A 15163-nucleotide genomic window follows, 5' to 3' on the forward strand; every position below is an offset into this window, starting at 1 on the left:
CGCGATGATGATAGGATTGCAGATGAGGGGCTGGGCTGGGCGCGCGCGTTGCCTTTTTCGCCTGGCCGCTGGGCCTTGCAAGACCTGAACCACGACGGTTGGCGAATTCTTTTCCACGCTGCTTCGCTCTCCCTTCAGTTGGACTTTGTTGGGTGAGCCTCTACATTGTTGTTGTAAAAACGCTTCTGTGTCGGATGCAGTGGATACCCTAAGCAGCTCCAGTGACCCAAGTCACCGGCCAACGTTCTCGCTTGGCCTAGTGGCTACTTGGGAGTGCTCTGGCTCCGCTCATACTGAGAACGAAGGTGCGGACAGGTCGTTCAGGTCCCGTAGGGCCCGCAGCACAGAGGGACCGTAAGGGCGCATGCCTCAGAAAAAACACTGGTCCCTGAGTCTCCTTCGCTTGCACTGACGAAGTTGGACACTGGCAATGGCGACTGGAGTGGAGATTGCTGGCCTCGTGCTCGGGTCAATCCCGCTTGTCATATCCGCCCTTGAAAACTACGAGAACCTCCTCGACCCAACCAAGGCATTCCTTAAATATCGTGGCCAGCTCTCTCGAGCTACGCGGGAGCTCGTCAACCAGTACACGTCATACGAACAGTCATTGCAGATACTCCTTAGTCCTATCACAGATCCCCAAGAGCTCCTCGATATGATGGAAAACGCAAATAGCGAGCTATGGAGAGACAAAGAGATAGAAGCGGCGCTTCGAAAGAAGTTGGGGAGGTCATATCCCGCATGCATGAGAACAATCCGAGACATCGAGAGCACGATGAAGGCGATTGCGGGGAATCTCAACATTGAAGGCGCAGACAGGATCACCCATGATGGCCTTGAGGCAATTGTTGCAGCCAATCCACCCCAAATAGAAGTGGGGAGACTGCCTAGATTCGAGTTTCGCGAGCGAATCAAGTTCACAATGAAGCGGCAGAGCATCAGGAGATGTCTCGATGACTTGACGAAAGCGATCACCCAGTTAGACACATATTTGGAAAAGGCCGAGAAACTCGAGGAGCCTTACAATGCGAGGAGCAAATCAAAGTTCGCCCTTCCGCTCCGCGTGATGCAGCAGAATGCAGGCAGGCTGTTTGATGTGTTGACTCGAACCTGGTGCTCTAACCACTCCAAGCATTCCGCCGGGATCCTGCTTGAACAGCGCTTGGCGACACAAAAGAAGAGAGGCACGTCGGACTGGCAGCAAAAAGGGGATTTGGAGAAATATGACTCTCACCGCTTTGGGATCTCGCTGTTGCAGACGCCGTCCCCTCGAAAATGGCTCGAGGCTGAGTTCCACATTGTAGAGCCTGATATTGCCACAACCAAGCTGAGCAGGTCAGTATTTTAAGAGCTTCCCTTTGATTAATTATAATGTTTGTACGAGAATTAATTTATGCACGCACCGGCAGGTCTACTGTAAAAATTGTCATCTCGTCTGCCACAACCACCACTCATACTCCAGCCACGGCTCTTCCATACCGAGATCCATCCCAGCTCCCAGTAGTCAGAAATCTGTGTACAGTAATTCAGCAGCCCTGTCATCCGTGCATAGGCTTCTATATAGATGAGGATGGCTGCGTCAGAGGCGCATACCCAGCTAAGACGCAGAGCACCACCGACGTGGACGAGGGTGTCTCTCTTGGTGAGATACTGGCAAATAGACCAGGCCCATTGAGTAAGCAGGAAATTTACAGCCTATCTATCACACTTGCCTCCTCCCTCCTTCAATTGAACCAGACTCCGTGGCTTCAGCGGTCATGGAACAAAACAGATATCATGTTCTTCAGAGCAAAGGAAAGTTCTGCAGCTGCAGTCGACATCAGATACCCATATCTAACATGCGAGCACCACCACAACCCTCCACCGGATGGTCAAAACATTGCGTCCCCTGGGAACGATTGTTCCAAGATTCTTTCTCTCGGGGTATTGCTTCTTGAGATCAGTTGCGGCCAGCCGATTGAGAAGCTCCGTCAAGCAGACGACCTAGGCCCCGACAACAAACCGAATGAACTTTCCGATCTCAACACCGTGCGGCGTTGGCTCATGACACAGAAAAACAAAGGGGATATATCCTTCGCTTTTTATTCAGCAATATCGCATTGTCTAAAATGCTATGTGGATCCCGCATCGAATTTGGAGGACATGGAATTCGCGAGAAGCATTGAGGAGCAAATTCTTGCACCACTCGAGAACGAGCAGAACGTTCTACTCCTGGGCCCCTCCTTCTCGGTGACCCACCTTCAACATTTAGCAAATTCATGACCACCACGACGCGAAAAGATAGATGTTTTGGCTGGATGCACCCAGGCGGGTTCCAACATCGCTTTGACGGGCGAAAGCCGCCGAAGGGAATAGGCCAAGCAACGGAAGACCCTGACTGCTGAGGAAATGAATATAGTTACGATTCGGGATCACGCCTGAAGATTGAAACGAAACATCGTCGCCAGCTGTCTTTAGCGGGATCATAGGAGGTTGACCCAAAGGGGTAGATAAACTCGACTAGCACATTGGTTCATTTCATTGGGTTTGAAGAAACACACTCCAGCCCGCAGTTAATATGGATTGCACAAGGGACGGGATGCGATGGACGGGGCCGACGACCGATCGAGCTAATGTCATTTCTTGTCGTCGGATATTGAAATATCTCGAGGGACGCGGGTCGCGTGGTGACTAATCAATGGCCCTTGATGAGTCAGCCAACTTGACTAAAAGCACCGGAGACGAGACTCAGTTATTAACGTGCGAACAACCGGTTTACCCTAGTTAACTCATCCGCGAAGGTTCGACACCACCACAGGGCGGGTCTCGGCGCAGCGGAACACTCGACGTGCCTTCTAACGACCGCCGTCGATCCGAAGCGGGAGATGATATGCCTGGAAACATTCCTACATGATACCTCGGCGCCCACGAGCATCGTGGCTCCTCCTAGCCCCTCAACCATGTGCTAAAAGCACGACCCCGAGGAGCGAGGCTTTTGACTTTGGTCTCCTCCGTACTAGCCTTCACTATCAAACGCCGCGTAGTGGTCTGCTAACGGTTACCCCAGACCCCGCATTTCTATGTGGGGTTTGTATTCGCTGTTTCCACCTCACTTGTCGCACGTTGTGTAGGCTGTTCCGTATGACGTGACGACCCGGAATGCGGGGAAAGAGAGTACTGTACCAGGGGTCTCCATAGTTTCAGCGACTACGGCGTGCCCAGGCCAGCTTTCGAAATAAATCCGCTCCTCGTTTAAAACCGGTCGAGATTGTGCATAGATCCTTCGCGTGCAAACCGTCGCGCGTAAGGATTCGATGACTGTGCCTGAGCTCCCTGCGATTCCTTCTTCTCAGGCGCCTAGAACATCGTATATCAAGATAAGATGACACCTTCAACATCGAGTCCTAACTGCGAGATCTCTCAAAGGCCAAAACGAGACGGCTAGGGGCATAGAGGGTGGGACGAAGCCCAACTAGTTTACTTGGTTTGACAGCCTCGGCATGAAGCTGGAGCTGGAAGGATAGTCGCCGTTCTGGCCACCTCCAAATGCGGGAGTCTTTTTGTAGCCTGGGCGTCGGGGACCACAGCAGATTTAAAATTCCGCCGGATCCTCGCCGTTCCCACGGCATAGTTTGGTGCTGCGAGGGATCTTTCTTCTTCCCGGTTAGTTTTGTTAAAAGCCAGGGCATTCGCAACAAACAAGGTCCTCACACTTGCTCTGTTTGCCAGTAGTTCTGGTATTAAACTCGAATCTACATTCAACCTTGACGCTTTAGCCTCCACCCATCTGGTAACCCGTCTGCGTCATGGCAGCGATCGAGATCCCAAAGCAGGCCAAGGCCGTTGTCTATGACAACCCTGGGACAGTTTCCACCAAGGTCGTAATGGTCGATGTTCCGGAGCCAGGCCCAGGGGAAGTGTTGATCAATTTGTATGTCTTTGGCAAGTTCATCCTGGCACGCTTCGGTGGAGGTCGTATGAACCCGAACGGAATCATGACCTGTTGGAAACTGACACCTGGTTCAGGACTCATTCAGGCGTCTGCCATTCAGACTTTGGCGTCATGACTAACGCTGTCAGTATCTTATGTCTTGCCTCACGCGTCGTCATGGTGTAACAAGCTTACGCGCTACTGCAGTGGAAAGCCCTTCCATATCCAACTCAGCCAGGCCAGGTAGGTGGTCACGAAGGTGTAGGAAAAGTCGTTAAACTCGGGCCGGGTGCAGATATGACAGGCATCAAGATTGGTGACCGCGTCGGTATTAAGTGGGTTGCGTCTGCTTGTGGAACCTGCCGTTAGTGTCTCATTCCGGCCCTTTGTACTCGCCGAGTCCTGCGTCCCGCTAAAAAGGATATCTCCGTGAAAATAGTACCCTGCTTTGAAGGCACCGATGTATGCTGCGTCAAAGGCAAAGTTTCCGGCTACTACACACCTGGTACATTCCAGCAATATGTCCTTGGACCAGCCCATTACGTGACGCCTATCCCCGACTCACTTCCCTCAGACGCTGCGGCACCAATGCTCTGCGCCGGTATCACCGTTTACGCTGCCCTCAAGCGAAGCCGTGCCCGTCCTGGCAACTGGGTTGTAATCTCCGGTGCCGGAGGTGGTCTGGGCCATCTCGCAACTCAGCTTTCTAGCCGTGGCCTAGGCCATCGCGTCATTGGGATTGACCACGGTAGCAAAAAGGACCTTGTCCTGAAATCTGGAGCCGAACACTTCCTTGATATCACCGAGTTCCCCTCCAACGACAATGGCAAGGCCCTCGCGGAGAAAGTTATTTCATTGACCGATGGCATGGGTGCCCATTCTGTCATTGTCTGCACCGCATCCAACGCGGCGTATGCGCAGGCCGTCAGCTTCCTGCGCATGAACGGTTCCCTTGTTTGTGTCGGCGTTCCAGAGAATGACCCTGTTCCCATCGGCGCTGCGTTTCCTGCAACCCTTATTTTAAAGCAGCTTTCGATAATTGGCTCGGCAGTCGGAACCAGGCAAGAGGCCATCGAGGTCCTGGATTTTGCGGCCAGAGGAATTATCAGTACCCACTTTGGAGTAGAGAAGATGGATAAGTTGACGGAAGTATTTGAGCAGATGGAGAAGGGGCAGTTGCAGGGAAGAGTTGTGCTGGATCTCTCTTAATGTTGCATCCCCCCTTACTATCTTTTGCTACTCTTTCTGACAAAGAATTGCATGAGATAATGAGAAATGAAACTATAATCCTGGATATGATTCCATATTATATTAACGATTATCCAAATATAGAAAACAGTAAGCGTAGCTTACTCCATAAACCACAAGGCCAGCTTGGTTGCATCGGAATTAAGACACATGAAACCGAAAGGAAAATGTCTAGAAAACAAATCAAACTCCTGCCGCGCGGTTGATTATGATGAAAATACCTGGAAACACATCATCATACAGACCTTAAAGCCAGCTTAAAGGCCTGATTCTCTGCTTCCTTGAACTTCATCTCATCCTCGCTTGTCATATCTTTTATCTTGTTCTTTTTTGTTTGCATTGATCAACCGAATATCGTGGACGTTGACGAAGGTAGGACAGGCAAAATAGTCGTTTCCATCGAGCAGCGACACGTCCGTAGTATACTTTTATTTTTCATCTATATTCTTTCGCGCACTCTTGCGGTCAACATGAAATTGTTTATTCCCTTAGAACGTATTCAAATGGACTGAATTTATTTTGTTCTCTTCCTGTCGGTTCCGGGCAAGCCCGCAGCAGGCCTCTTGTGACCAGATACCCCAGCTTTCAATGCCTGCAATTTGCGCAAGTATGAAAGCGAGGCACCGTTCGCATGAATTGCGTTGAAAATAGCTGCCAGCTGTGGGGTCCATTGGCGCACAACTAAATCGGGCAGAATTTCAAGGCAGTCGAGGACGAAGAATGAGTCCGTGTGGCCGGACTGGTCGATAAGTTGTAGGTATAGATTCCGCTCTTCCTCTTGTTCTCCAGCAGGAACTGGGCGGTCCCAGTCGGCGTCTTCAAAAGCATCGTAGTTTCGAGTGGAAACTTCGCGCAGCAAGTGGATCAGCGCTTCAGCGGCACCAATTGAACCGTGTGGAGAGCGAGCGAGGATATTGCGTTGAATCTGATCAAGTCTCCCTTTCAGCTCCTCAACGACCACTGGGATCTCCAATGCAGTACCATCCCGGCGCACGGCGCCAGTCTCCCGATATAGGTCAAATTCAGCAAACAAAATTCGAATTCTAGCTTGGATTTTGTCGAAGAAGATATCTGCTCGCGCTCCTGAGGGCATGACCTTGCGAAGGCCAGAATAAACATTCTCGTCATGAACAGCGAGACGAAACATAGTAGCTTCAAAATCCCCTTGCACCACACACTGTTCTGGGGTCCGAGGTTGATTAATAGTCTCAACGAGATCCGGCCGAAACTCGTCAGGCATGGCTGACTTGCTGAACGCGGAGAGGATGTCGCGGGCTTTCTGAGGGCGACTCATCGATTCTGGCCCACCGTTGCTCGAATCCGCAGGAGAGGTCACTCCAGGGAAGTATGGCCAGCTACGCTTCTTGGCAATTTCTTCTATCTTATCCCCCAGCATCTCGGCTATACGCGAGAAGAACTGCGTTTCTCCTGTCTCCGACATTCGCACGGCTTGCGGAGGAAGCCCAGGATAAAATCCTCGGTGCAGTTGATCTACAAGCCACTATTGAATATCAGTATTGTCGTTCACACCACAAAAGCCAAAGGAGGAACTGAAACTCACATAAATATGGCGACATGCAAGGTTCGTTTGCCCAAAGTCACGACATGAGCATACCAGAGAGCCGTCATTGAGTCCAACGCGACCATGGTCTGCCACATCGAAATCAAAGCCTCTCCGTGTAGCACAGCATCTATCGACAACGAATTCACCCTTTAAGCCATGCATAACTCGCCCTCTCGCCGCTGGAGAGAGCCCTCCCAAATCGTAAGGGATGTTCGTGGATCCGCGAACCACTCTCGCAATCGGTTGAGAAGGAACTTCTTCATCGCTGCTCGAGGTTTCTTCCTCAGATTCACTATCAGAACGAGGCTCAGTTTCATAAGGAACGCTGGCTCCTCGTTGGGTCTGTGCTCGAGTGGTCGGCATGCCTCCAATTGATAGCTTTCCGAGCTGCCTAGTTGGAGCAGACATGGGAACTTTAGAGAATTGGAGCTAGGGTAGAAGGTATTAAAGTCGATAGCCGTTCCCTGCGCTTTAGTTTCACGTAAACTCGAGTGCGAACTGGAATACAGTGAGGAAAGTGCTTGACTTGGACGCAGGAAGAACCTACGCGCTCCCTTATGTACCTTCTGAGAAACGAGCCCATTCCGTAAAGGTTCGCCGAATTCCGATATTGCAGAATCTACGGGAGGCGCAGAGTGACGCAAAGTTCGACGAATGCGATCGCAAAGCAGCCGCTTTACAAGGAAGGGGATGGCTGCACCGGGATGCAAATAGTCGAACGGCCGCACCTCAGTGGATAGAAAAGATCGCTCCTTGCGGCGCTTAATACAGAGAAACGGCCGCAGGCCAGTGTCGGATTAATAAAAAGGGAAATCTAAGACGTATGCGCAACGTCATATCTCGAACTGAGGGGGCCGTATGGAGGCCTCCCGATGCGTAGTGACCTGCGGGATGCGAGGAGGAGCTCTCAACGGTGTCAGGGATGACAATCAAATCAAGGCGCCGGAAAGCAAGAGAAAAGCTTTTCACATGCCAGGGGACATCTCGAAACGGCACATAGGTAGCGGCTGTGGCACGGCCGAAGATGCAGGAAACAACCAGGGCTATAAAAAAAGCTTCAGATCTAAGCAAAATTCGAAGTAAGTTCGGCGTGCGTGAACCTCATCTGGGGAAGCATCACTGGCGTGAATAGCGAGGGATGAGCAAAAAGAAAGCAGTGACTCCACAATGAACTAGCATCTGCGGTTATCTGAGATCATGGGCAGATCCGGATGACCATAGGATTCATCTCGAACCAGATGTGAAGGCACCGACTACCATTAGGGGGCGTCAGAGGTACATGTTCGAGCCTCCTCTAGCATCCGTCATTTGGAATTCTGCCCCGCCCCCCCCAAAAGAAAAAAAAAAAAAAAAAAAAAGGAGTCACGTCACTTGTGCTCTCAGTCAGAATTAGGTTGCTGCATCAAAAACGTGCAAATCCGGTTCCTGGGGCAAGACTGTGCCTGCAGACACCCTTGAGGTCGGTTCGGACGAAGTTCGTTTAACTCCCACAAACGGGCGGGCAACTCGAGCATCCCTTGCTCTGGGTTGGGGTCGCGTGTACGGAGTACGTGGTCGCAATCTGCACAGCAGAGGACTAGCTTTCCCCTTGGGCCGTTTTACGTGCGGCACAGTCAGTTAAATGAAGACTCCATGTAGGCTGACCACCTGGTGGCACGTAACAAAGGGTAGATGATGGCTGCGAGAACGGCGAATGCGTGTGAACTTTCGGCCAGGCCTTGACCTTGAATTCGAAAAAGGGCCTTTTTGGTCCCGATGGCATCGTTGAAACGGTGTTTCCAGGTTCAAGAACTTTGCGAAAGGGTGCTTGTAGCGATCCGATTGGGGAAGATAACGGAGGAGGTCTGTGCAATCAGATCGCAAAGTCAGGCAATGTCCGATGACTGTGCCGCAGAAACGTCTCTGGAGCCGCAACCAGCACCGATTTTAGCGTGTGAGATATTCTTTTCTTGGGCGTTCTCCTCCCTGCACCGCTGCGATGCCTCCCTGGCTGGTCTGCGGGACGGCCACGTCCGGTCGAAATCACCTGATTGAAAGGATACCAGTTGATCGTCTCCCTGGCTGCAGCGGCGAGAAATGCTGCTCTGACGACATGATAGGCTCAGCCGGTGGGGTGCAGCTCGGAGTATCCGCGATTTCTCAACGGCTAATGCCATGGATCCCAACCCAGCGACCCAGCTTCTCTCCTGTATGCTGCGCGCTTGGTTGGTGTGGGGCCTCGCCGTCCTCAAAATAGCTCCGCGGCTGTTTCACCGACCAGAACTCGTTACCCTCTCTATCTCTCTCTCTCCTTTTTTCTTTTTTTTTTTTCCCTTCTCAGGGAATTCGACGGTCATGAGCGGTTGGCCGCGTTTCAACGGGGATCTCATCCTCCATCACTGCTAAAACTACTTGGTTGTGATCTGCTATTGGTGAAAATGACCAGACATCGCTCTCCCTTGATGCACACGTACAGAGAGCACTTACGATAACGGGATACAGCTCGCCAATGCCGATATGCACTATGAGATAACTAGGTTTCGCGGTGTGGCCAAGGCCTTGAGGATAACTATGGACGGCAAACTATTCTAAAGACGCCAGCTAAATGACCCAGGATGGAGATATGTGCATATACTGGGTTAATGCGGTGTGAATTTACGCCCTGGCTCATCTAATTCCAGAGGCGCATTCCTGCCTGCTCGTGCTGCTCATTTCTCTCGCTGGCCAGGGACTTACTATACTGACTCAGATGTAGCATGAAAATCTCCCGGACTCGCCGTCTGCACCATCATGTCGGAAGCTGACCGTACTAGTATCCGCTTAGAATCAGCTAGGGATACAAAGTTGGCAAGCAAAGTATTTCCACTCCTGGAGTTCTCTCAGCTGACCTGTTGACTCCAGAGCAGGTAAATGGAATGATCTGCCTGTTGTTAAAATGATTGCCTTTTATTTCCCTTGCTACTATTCCGGGTCCCCAGCTAGTGCCCAATCACTCAAGGAGTCTACACCGAATTGAACCCCAGACCGATCCCCAATCTTCCCAGATTATGTGTCCTGCGAGGTGCTGTTTGTCGCCTAACTACTGCCTAGGGTCAGAATCACTTAAAGTGGGTGTTGACTCTCCCTTTGCTCTTTCCGAGCCGTTCCCACAGATAATCGTGCAATTATGCTAGATGGCGCGACACTAGATGTGTAGAGCTGTTCAAGACCAAGGGCTGCTTTTGGAAATCGGCTCCTATCCTCGCCACCCTCCTTCACCTAATTAGCAGTCGACTTGATTATGACCACAGAGCAGAAGGCCTGACTCGTCGGTTTTCCACAAAGGGGTTATCCCTATGCAACTGAGATCATAAAGCGACGAGCTACCATTTAACTATTGGGGTTTCTAAATCCTTCTTTCAGCTAGATTTTCGGTTGGCATTTGGAACTGGGGTGTTTAATTCTACAATATTTCGTTCCCGAATTTTAGATATATGCCATATTCTATTCACCTCAGGTCATCCCCACGTCCCTGAGCTTCCTGAAATTTCCTTGTCCAGTGTATGCTAACTTTTGCTAATTCAGCTATCTAGCTTGTAGGCACTAATCTATATAACTAGAAGAACCTTTGTAATATTCTTCCTGAGCCAATCAACAGAATTTTACTTGTCAACTGAGATACCATTTGTCTATTCGCCTCACTTCGAGGAAAATGCTTACGTTGACTCTTGAGGAACACATGTTTTTTTCAATAAGACCCATTTACTTCATAGCTATCCGCTGAATCTTAGGGGATTTTTTTTTTTTATATTTGCTTTCACTTGTTTAAAATCCAACCCGTAGAAAGCTTTCTTTTTTGATTTAGACGTCGTATTCATGATATCAGGGTCGTAATCGTAGAGCACGCTCCGCGCCCACATATCCTTGAGCAGTTCACGCTATTCATTCCATATAATATTCGCTTGTCAGTATCAGCTTTGCTCGTCTGTCGCTCCTCTTCTATGTCTCGGAAGCCTTTTAGCCGCCTTTTTGAGCGCAGTCCTCAATTTATCCGCGTGCCAGCTGACTACGGCCTCAGTGAACGGCACACCGGAATGATCCTGTGCCTGAACTGACTCCTCACGGAAATCAGCCTCATCATACTCCCCTTCGTCCTCTGGGTTTGGCGTCATCGCGCGTTGCGTAGCGAACGGTTCTGACGATGACTCCTCTTCTCCCGTGATCGGGTAACCTTTGTTGTTATTGCCGTCGGCGCCTTGACCGCCATCGTTGTCGTCCCCGCTATTGTCCGCCGTGTTCTCTTCACTGTCTTCGCTGCTAGAGTCCCCATAAGGCCCAAGGGTACGATAGACGTTTTCTACGATTGGGTGGTCCTTGCACCTGCTGCATCGACAGCCAACTCCGAACATACGCTGCGCAAAATCCCCTCCAATCTTCATCGGAACATATGGGATAAGCAGCTCTTCACCTTCTTCGATGTCCCTTGTTGCCCACAGAACCATACGATTTGGAACTGCTAGATCCCAATCCCAGTTGACGTTGTGTTGGTCTGGGCAAGCGCTGTTGAACATCGACACTCCTGGGAAGATATAGAGATCCTTAATGGTCGGATCGGCTTCAGAAAACCTGATCTCCGGCAAACTCGGTAGTCTGTTGCGACGGAGTTCCTTGCTCTCGGGGGTATCCACAACATCCGCTACACGTCGATTGAGGTCCCAGGGAATTGTGTTGATGAGCAATTTCCTGAGAACAAGTTGAATGACCCATGTGTCGAACGTCATGTCTCGGAATATATTAACACCAAGACACTGCAGGATATCAAATGGAACTTTGATATTTGCCGCGAATGAGAAGGGGAAGATGTGCCCTTCGATTTCCTTGTCAGCCCCCATCAGCGGAAATAATTCATCGATCTCATAAGCTAGGAGGTTTGGCTTCCCATCTGTCTCTCGTCTTTCAAGGGTTATGTCGAAGACCTCTCTAAGCATAAGGCTTAAAACGGTTCCGTGTCTTTCGTTTGTATAGTGCAGACGCGGTGTCCTCTCTGCGAGAGCCCATTTAACAGGTCTCATTGCATCTTGCAGCCATTTCCAGTCTCTCCCGCATGTACGGTAATGATAATGTGTAAGTGCCACATGGAAACATGAAAAGGGGCCAGTCTTTTGCCTTTTTGGCTCGCGTTCTCCGCCACTATCATCCTCCCCGTCGGCACCCCTCTTACGAGAACGCGGCACGGCATTGCTCACGGCTTGACGAGGGCGGTCCTCGGGTTTTCTTGCATCTGCCTCAAGTGACCGCGGAGGATTACACCAAAACAGAGGCTCTGACTTCGACAAGGCGCACTCACATGCTATTCCTAAAGCTCGTGCTTCGGCGAGGCTATTTTTAATATAATATAGTGCATCCCTATTGTTAGGAACTGCCGTAATTCTCCGCTTGCAATTTTCGCACCGATATTCTTTTCGACGGTGGAAATCGTGGAGGTGACCCCGAATGGATGGCTCGTCAGCATATACGACTTCTCCGGCTTTGATATACTCTCTGGCAAATACACCTAGCTGGCGGTCTGACTTTCCTCTAACTTCAATTTTGCACGGGCCAAGCTGGATCGACTGGGAATTTCCAATGATCTCCTTATTGATATTGTTTATCACCTCGTTGGATGTGCGCGCAATAGGCTGGTAGTAGGGATAAGGCTTCCCAGGGATATGGCCGTAATGGCTTTCGTAGAAAAACTCTCTAGGGTCTTCTCGTTTCTCTTTCAAAACGCCCTTGACAAATTCCGCAAACAATTGTTGACGTTCTTGGATTGCCCGGCTGTCCCGATCCCGCATTGTAATTCTTTTGACCTGGTCACCTTCAATCGTTTGATAGTCCTCCCAGCATTGTAGTGTAAGCAAACTGAGGCATATCATGTGATGTAGCGATTTCCGAACGTGCGGTATAAAGGCGCTGACGCCGGACACATCTCTAAGCTTCTTGATTTCTGGAGCGATTTTTACCCCTTCGTATTTTATTTGTAAGATATGGCGTTCTATAGCGTCCCATATGCGAGTATATAATCCCGGCTGAGAGTTGCGGACCAACGGGTTGGTTATAACATCACACAATAGCTGCGCACGATGGGCGTCTCCGAGAGCGAGATCGAGGTGACCCATCTGATAATAAACAAAGGCTCGGCTGGTCCAATATGCAGGATTGTATGGACTGAGTAAAATAGCCCAAGTATACATATCCACGGGACTAAATTCGGTCTCTGTCGATATTTTCAACATATAATCATCTGTCCGGGTGCATCCCCATTGCAGCAGAGTTTGACGAGGCAGTCGGCTTCCCTTGTCGATATCCTTTGCCCCTAATCTGTAGTTGTCGAGCTCAGAGTTGCGAAGGCGTTCTTTTAACTCCGCCACCGTTCCATTAGTGTCGAGATGCCTGGCCCGGAGTTCTTTTTGCAAGCCGGCCTTCCTCCAGCGGGAGCTATGTAAGTCAAGGCCATTGATCTCTATTTTCAGCTCCGGCTCATCTGCATCGTTTTGGTACTCCATCCCAAATAGCTCCTTATATGACCACCCCTTAGCTCTCACGCTCCCTAGGCTTGCATCGCTCTCGTCAGAAGCGATGTACTCATGTCTAAACTGGGCAGTCTCAACTTGCTGCGATTTAGCAAAAGGCAACGGATTAAGCTGCATCAAGGCTTCGTACACATTTCGGACGAGGCAGGTATCGGGGCCATCGTCCTCTGGTTCATCCTCTCGTTCTGACCCGGGATCGTAGCGTACTTCCTTCCCAAGAAGCCCATCTTGGTGAATCCAGAGCTTATATGCCAGCGCGATATCCTTGTCGCTAGGGAGCGGACCCCATTCCACTTCGTTAAATAGATCTGGCCGCACCGGGAAAGTAGGTGGTCTTGGAAGGTCCTGGCCATCCATGACACTGTTATTTTTGACCTCGAGAAAAGGCCGGGTTCAGACTCGGGATTTTGTGTGACCTTTTCTTTAAATGTAGTATCTGATAACTAGGATAAACTGATTGAAAATATCGGATTCGAGAGTCACTTCAAGAAAATATCAGGCTATGATAGTAGAGTGAAAGCGTTAGAAGAAAAAAGATCTATAGATTAAGTGAGGTAGAGAAGAGGTGACGAGAGGTAGGGGAAAAATGAAGCTCCAGGTTCAGGTTACAGAAAAATGAGTTCTTCTATAATGCCTGCGCCAAAAACGCGTGGAAAGAGCTGTAAATGATATTACCCATGAGGTAGATATAGGGGCAGCCAGTATAAGGACAGGCATGGCAGAATAAGCCATGGCTGCACTGAATTGATGAATTTTCAATGCCGGTGATTTTTGAAAGCATTTTCACATCATAATGAGAACCATAAGGAGCATTTTTATGAGTTGGACAATGTCCATTACAATGGTATTATTGTTCTCTGATTGGGATATAAAAGACTGAGAAAGAAGAAAGTAATTCATTGCATGACAATGATACCAAATGTCAATGGTCGATTTATTTCAACCTGACCTTTTCACCATATATGAAAACTTTTTGCAAAGGAATGAATGAGTAAAGGGATATTCACGGTTAAAGGATAGCAGAACAAAGAAGAAGAGTGAATTTTTCTTGCCGCCTCCTCTTCCGATGCCTGCAATAGAGCCCTGATTTTTCTATGGGCGCTGAAAGGTATCCGCGACCGAGTCACGAAGAGGAGAATTCCGCCGTCCACTCGACGACAAAGATCTTGCTAGTAGCCATTGTTTAGGCGGAGCTGAAGCATCTGGCTTGGAAGATCAAGGCCGGGCAAAATTGTACGGAGTAGAGCAAAGAGGAAAATACGAATTGAATAATAGGTACTCCATAGTGGGTAAAAGTAATTGAAATCCTCCATCTGGAGAATACCTGAATCACCACTTATGTTCAGAGTAACACTATCCCCTTGCTCGAAGGTATTGTTAGGGATAATTGAATTCACCCCTGAGTGATTTGCCTTTTGCCTAGGCGGTCTATTTAGGTATCAGCCCCTTTCTTTCGGGGCCACGAGTCTGATGGAGAATGTATTCCGCTCGGAGTACGGAGTACGGAGTTGTTTATGCCTGGATTCCGATCGACAGAGGGCGGCGAGCCGCATCGGCCCTTGTGGCTTAGAGGGCGGAAATCACGAAAGAGCAGAGTCAATTGGGTACGAAGCGTAGCCCACTGGCTGGCAAGAGAGGCAGAAGGCTCGTCAGGGGGTGAAAACGAGGGCGGAAGGTTGTTTGCAGGCGCCACTGGAAGGGAAGACGACAAGAACGGGACTCGCTTCAGTTTTACCGTATCTTCGATCAAAGGCCATCAGCGCAGACGAAGAGACGAAGACGCTGGATCACAGTGGATGTCTGTCTGCACGTCCTGCGTATGGACATAGCCTCAACCACAAGGTTAGTCGGATGCAAACGCGATAAAACGGCCCATCTGGTGCACTGCAGCGTGCTCGTGGCGGTCCTTGG

General features: G+C 49.9%; 7 protein-coding genes across 7 annotated transcripts; 4 read left to right on the forward strand and 3 right to left on the reverse strand.

Moving 5' to 3' along the window:
- Positions 1–102: 102 nt before the first annotated feature.
- Positions 103–2262, forward strand: CIMG_07519 (uncharacterized protein; the record flags this gene model as incomplete). The annotated part of the gene is made up of 2 exons (XM_001240355.2): positions 103–1335; positions 1410–2262. Exons 1-2 carry the CDS (start codon positions 431–433, stop codon positions 2260–2262), a joined length of 1758 nt encoding a protein of 585 aa, XP_001240356.1. The 5' UTR covers positions 103–430.
- A 969-nt stretch (positions 2263–3231) lies between these two features.
- On the reverse strand, positions 3232–3608 carry CIMG_11968 (uncharacterized protein; the record flags this gene model as incomplete). Its single annotated transcript, XM_012358522.1, has 2 exons — positions 3232–3336; positions 3414–3608. 2 exons carry the CDS (start codon positions 3606–3608, stop codon positions 3232–3234), a joined length of 300 nt encoding a protein of 99 aa, XP_012213945.1.
- A 23-nt stretch (positions 3609–3631) lies between these two features.
- Positions 3632–5204, forward strand: CIMG_07517 (alcohol dehydrogenase 2). The gene is made up of 4 exons (XM_001240353.2): positions 3632–3910; positions 4006–4054; positions 4118–4274; positions 4350–5204. Exons 1-4 carry the CDS (start codon positions 3786–3788, stop codon positions 5117–5119), a joined length of 1101 nt encoding a protein of 366 aa, XP_001240354.1. The 5' UTR covers positions 3632–3785; the 3' UTR covers positions 5120–5204.
- On the reverse strand, positions 5187–7147 carry CIMG_07516 (uncharacterized protein). The gene is made up of 2 exons (XM_001240352.2): positions 6720–7147; positions 5187–6659 (listed from the first exon to the last, which is right to left on the reverse strand). The coding sequence occupies exons 1-2, from the start codon at positions 7128–7130 to the stop codon at positions 5673–5675; spliced, it is 1398 nt and encodes a 465-aa protein (XP_001240353.2). The 5' UTR covers positions 7131–7147; the 3' UTR covers positions 5187–5672.
- Positions 7148–7580: 433 nt separating this feature from the next.
- CIMG_13328 (uncharacterized protein) lies at positions 7581–9742 on the forward strand (the record flags this gene model as incomplete). Its single annotated transcript, XM_004445137.1, has 7 exons — positions 7581–7801; positions 7944–7962; positions 8116–8268; positions 8505–9133; positions 9204–9348; positions 9457–9548; positions 9603–9742. 4 exons carry the CDS (start codon positions 7581–7583, stop codon positions 8754–8756), a joined length of 645 nt encoding a protein of 214 aa, XP_004445194.1. The 3' UTR covers positions 8757–9133; positions 9204–9348; positions 9457–9548; positions 9603–9742.
- Positions 9743–10538: 796 nt separating this feature from the next.
- On the reverse strand, positions 10539–13609 carry CIMG_07515 (uncharacterized protein; the record flags this gene model as incomplete). The annotated part of the gene is made up of 1 exon (XM_001240351.2): positions 10539–13609. The coding sequence occupies one exon, from the start codon at positions 13607–13609 to the stop codon at positions 10652–10654; it is 2958 nt and encodes a 985-aa protein (XP_001240352.1). The 3' UTR covers positions 10539–10651.
- Positions 13610–14172: 563 nt separating this feature from the next.
- On the forward strand, positions 14173–15081 carry CIMG_07514 (uncharacterized protein; the record flags this gene model as incomplete). The annotated part of the gene is made up of 1 exon (XM_001240350.2): positions 14173–15081. Exon 1 carries the CDS (start codon positions 14767–14769, stop codon positions 15079–15081), a length of 315 nt encoding a protein of 104 aa, XP_001240351.2. The 5' UTR covers positions 14173–14766.
- Between the last annotated feature and the right edge of the window lie 82 nt (positions 15082–15163).

The sequence above is a fragment of the Coccidioides immitis genome, assembly GCF_000149335.2.
Source record: "Coccidioides immitis RS genomic scaffold supercont3.3, whole genome shotgun sequence".
NCBI lineage: Eukaryota > Fungi > Ascomycota > Eurotiomycetes > Onygenales > Onygenaceae > Coccidioides > Coccidioides immitis.